Source organism: Morone saxatilis, unplaced genomic scaffold (genome assembly GCF_004916995.1).
Source record: "Morone saxatilis isolate NCDOM2014 unplaced genomic scaffold, NCSU_SB_2.0 Contig11, whole genome shotgun sequence".
In the NCBI taxonomy this organism is placed as follows: domain Eukaryota; kingdom Metazoa; phylum Chordata; class Actinopteri; family Moronidae; genus Morone; species Morone saxatilis.
The window spans coordinates 29,674,895-29,676,093 of NW_023339663.1; the positions used below are offsets into that span (position 1 = coordinate 29,674,895).

Here is a 1,199-nt window from a genome sequence, read left to right on the forward strand (position 1 = left end):
TGAATTGAAATTGAATTGAAAATAATCTTTAATTATAGTAGTAGTATAGTAGTTAAAGTAGCATGGACACTAACGCTGGATCTGGACTGGAAAATAGCAATAGGATGAGATGGGATGTGAACCCTTGCATTCTAGTGTTAAAGCAAGAGGTAGTGGGTGGGGTTGTAATATTTATATCCACTATCCCAACCTCCACCTACTTTACACTGCACTATATCAACATCACACTGAACATTAATTGTTAATGGATGTGTGTGTATCTGTGTTTCCCTACAGTGATTTTCCTATCCGGGGAATGCAGATCTACGACGGGCCCATCCACATGCAGAACTGCACATTTCGGAAGTACACTGCGCTAGATGGACGTCACACCAGTGCCTTTGGCTTCAGGCTCAACAACTCGTGGCAGAGCTGCCCCAACAACAATGTCACTGACATCACCTTTGACCACGTACCTGTGAGTCATTTTATTTGTGTAAAATACACAAAACAGCACAGCAACTTCGACTCTTGCGACTCTTGTTTTGACAAAGAAATGTATTTTAATGTTGGAAATGGTTAATTAAATGAGGTTTAGTTGAAGCATTCTGAGCTGTCCTCAGCACCAGAGGACCCCATCTACTGTAAACTATATGAGTTAAAAATCAGATCAATCCAGTCTATTTTTATATGAGCGCAAAATACCCATTATAAGCAGCTACAAATGTGTGTGCCTCTATCTGTACTGTAGATCACGTCTCGGGTGTTTTTTGGGGAGCCCGGCCCCTGGTTTAATAAGATGCAAATGGATGGAGACAAGACGACCATCTTCCACGATATCGATGGCTCGGTCAGTGAGTATCCCGGATCCTTCCTGGTTAAAGAAGACAACTGGCTGCTCCGTCATCCCGATTGCATCGACGTGCCCGACTGGAAGGCTGCCATCTGCAGTGGCCGCTATGCACAGGTAGGTCCGTGGGTGTCAAACTTGCTCAGACCTTCAGCCTCACAAAAACATATTTACCTTCTGTTACACCTTATTTGGCATTGGTTGGAGTACATTAATTTTCATTATGCCAAAGTTCTTTGAAACCATAAAAAATAGTTTATTATATCTGTGTGAAATGACAAATGGTAAATGGTAAATGGACCTGTACTTGTATAGCCTTTCTAGTCTTCCGACCACTCAAAGCGCTTTTACACTACGTGCCACATTCACC

At 42.4% G+C, this 1,199-nt stretch overlaps 1 protein-coding gene across 2 annotated transcripts in view; it reads left to right on the top strand.

Annotated features, from left to right (window-relative positions):
- The window catches only part of cemip (cell migration inducing hyaluronidase 1), a gene marked incomplete in the record, with an annotated part of 167,875 nt that overhangs the window by 148,803 nt on the left and 17,873 nt on the right, over window positions 1–1,199 (top strand). For both annotated transcript variants that reach the window (XM_035652320.1, XM_035652319.1), the window contains 2 exon segments: window positions 277–457; window positions 731–946. In XM_035652320.1, the coding sequence (XP_035508213.1) occupies window positions 277–457; window positions 731–946 (397 nt within the window).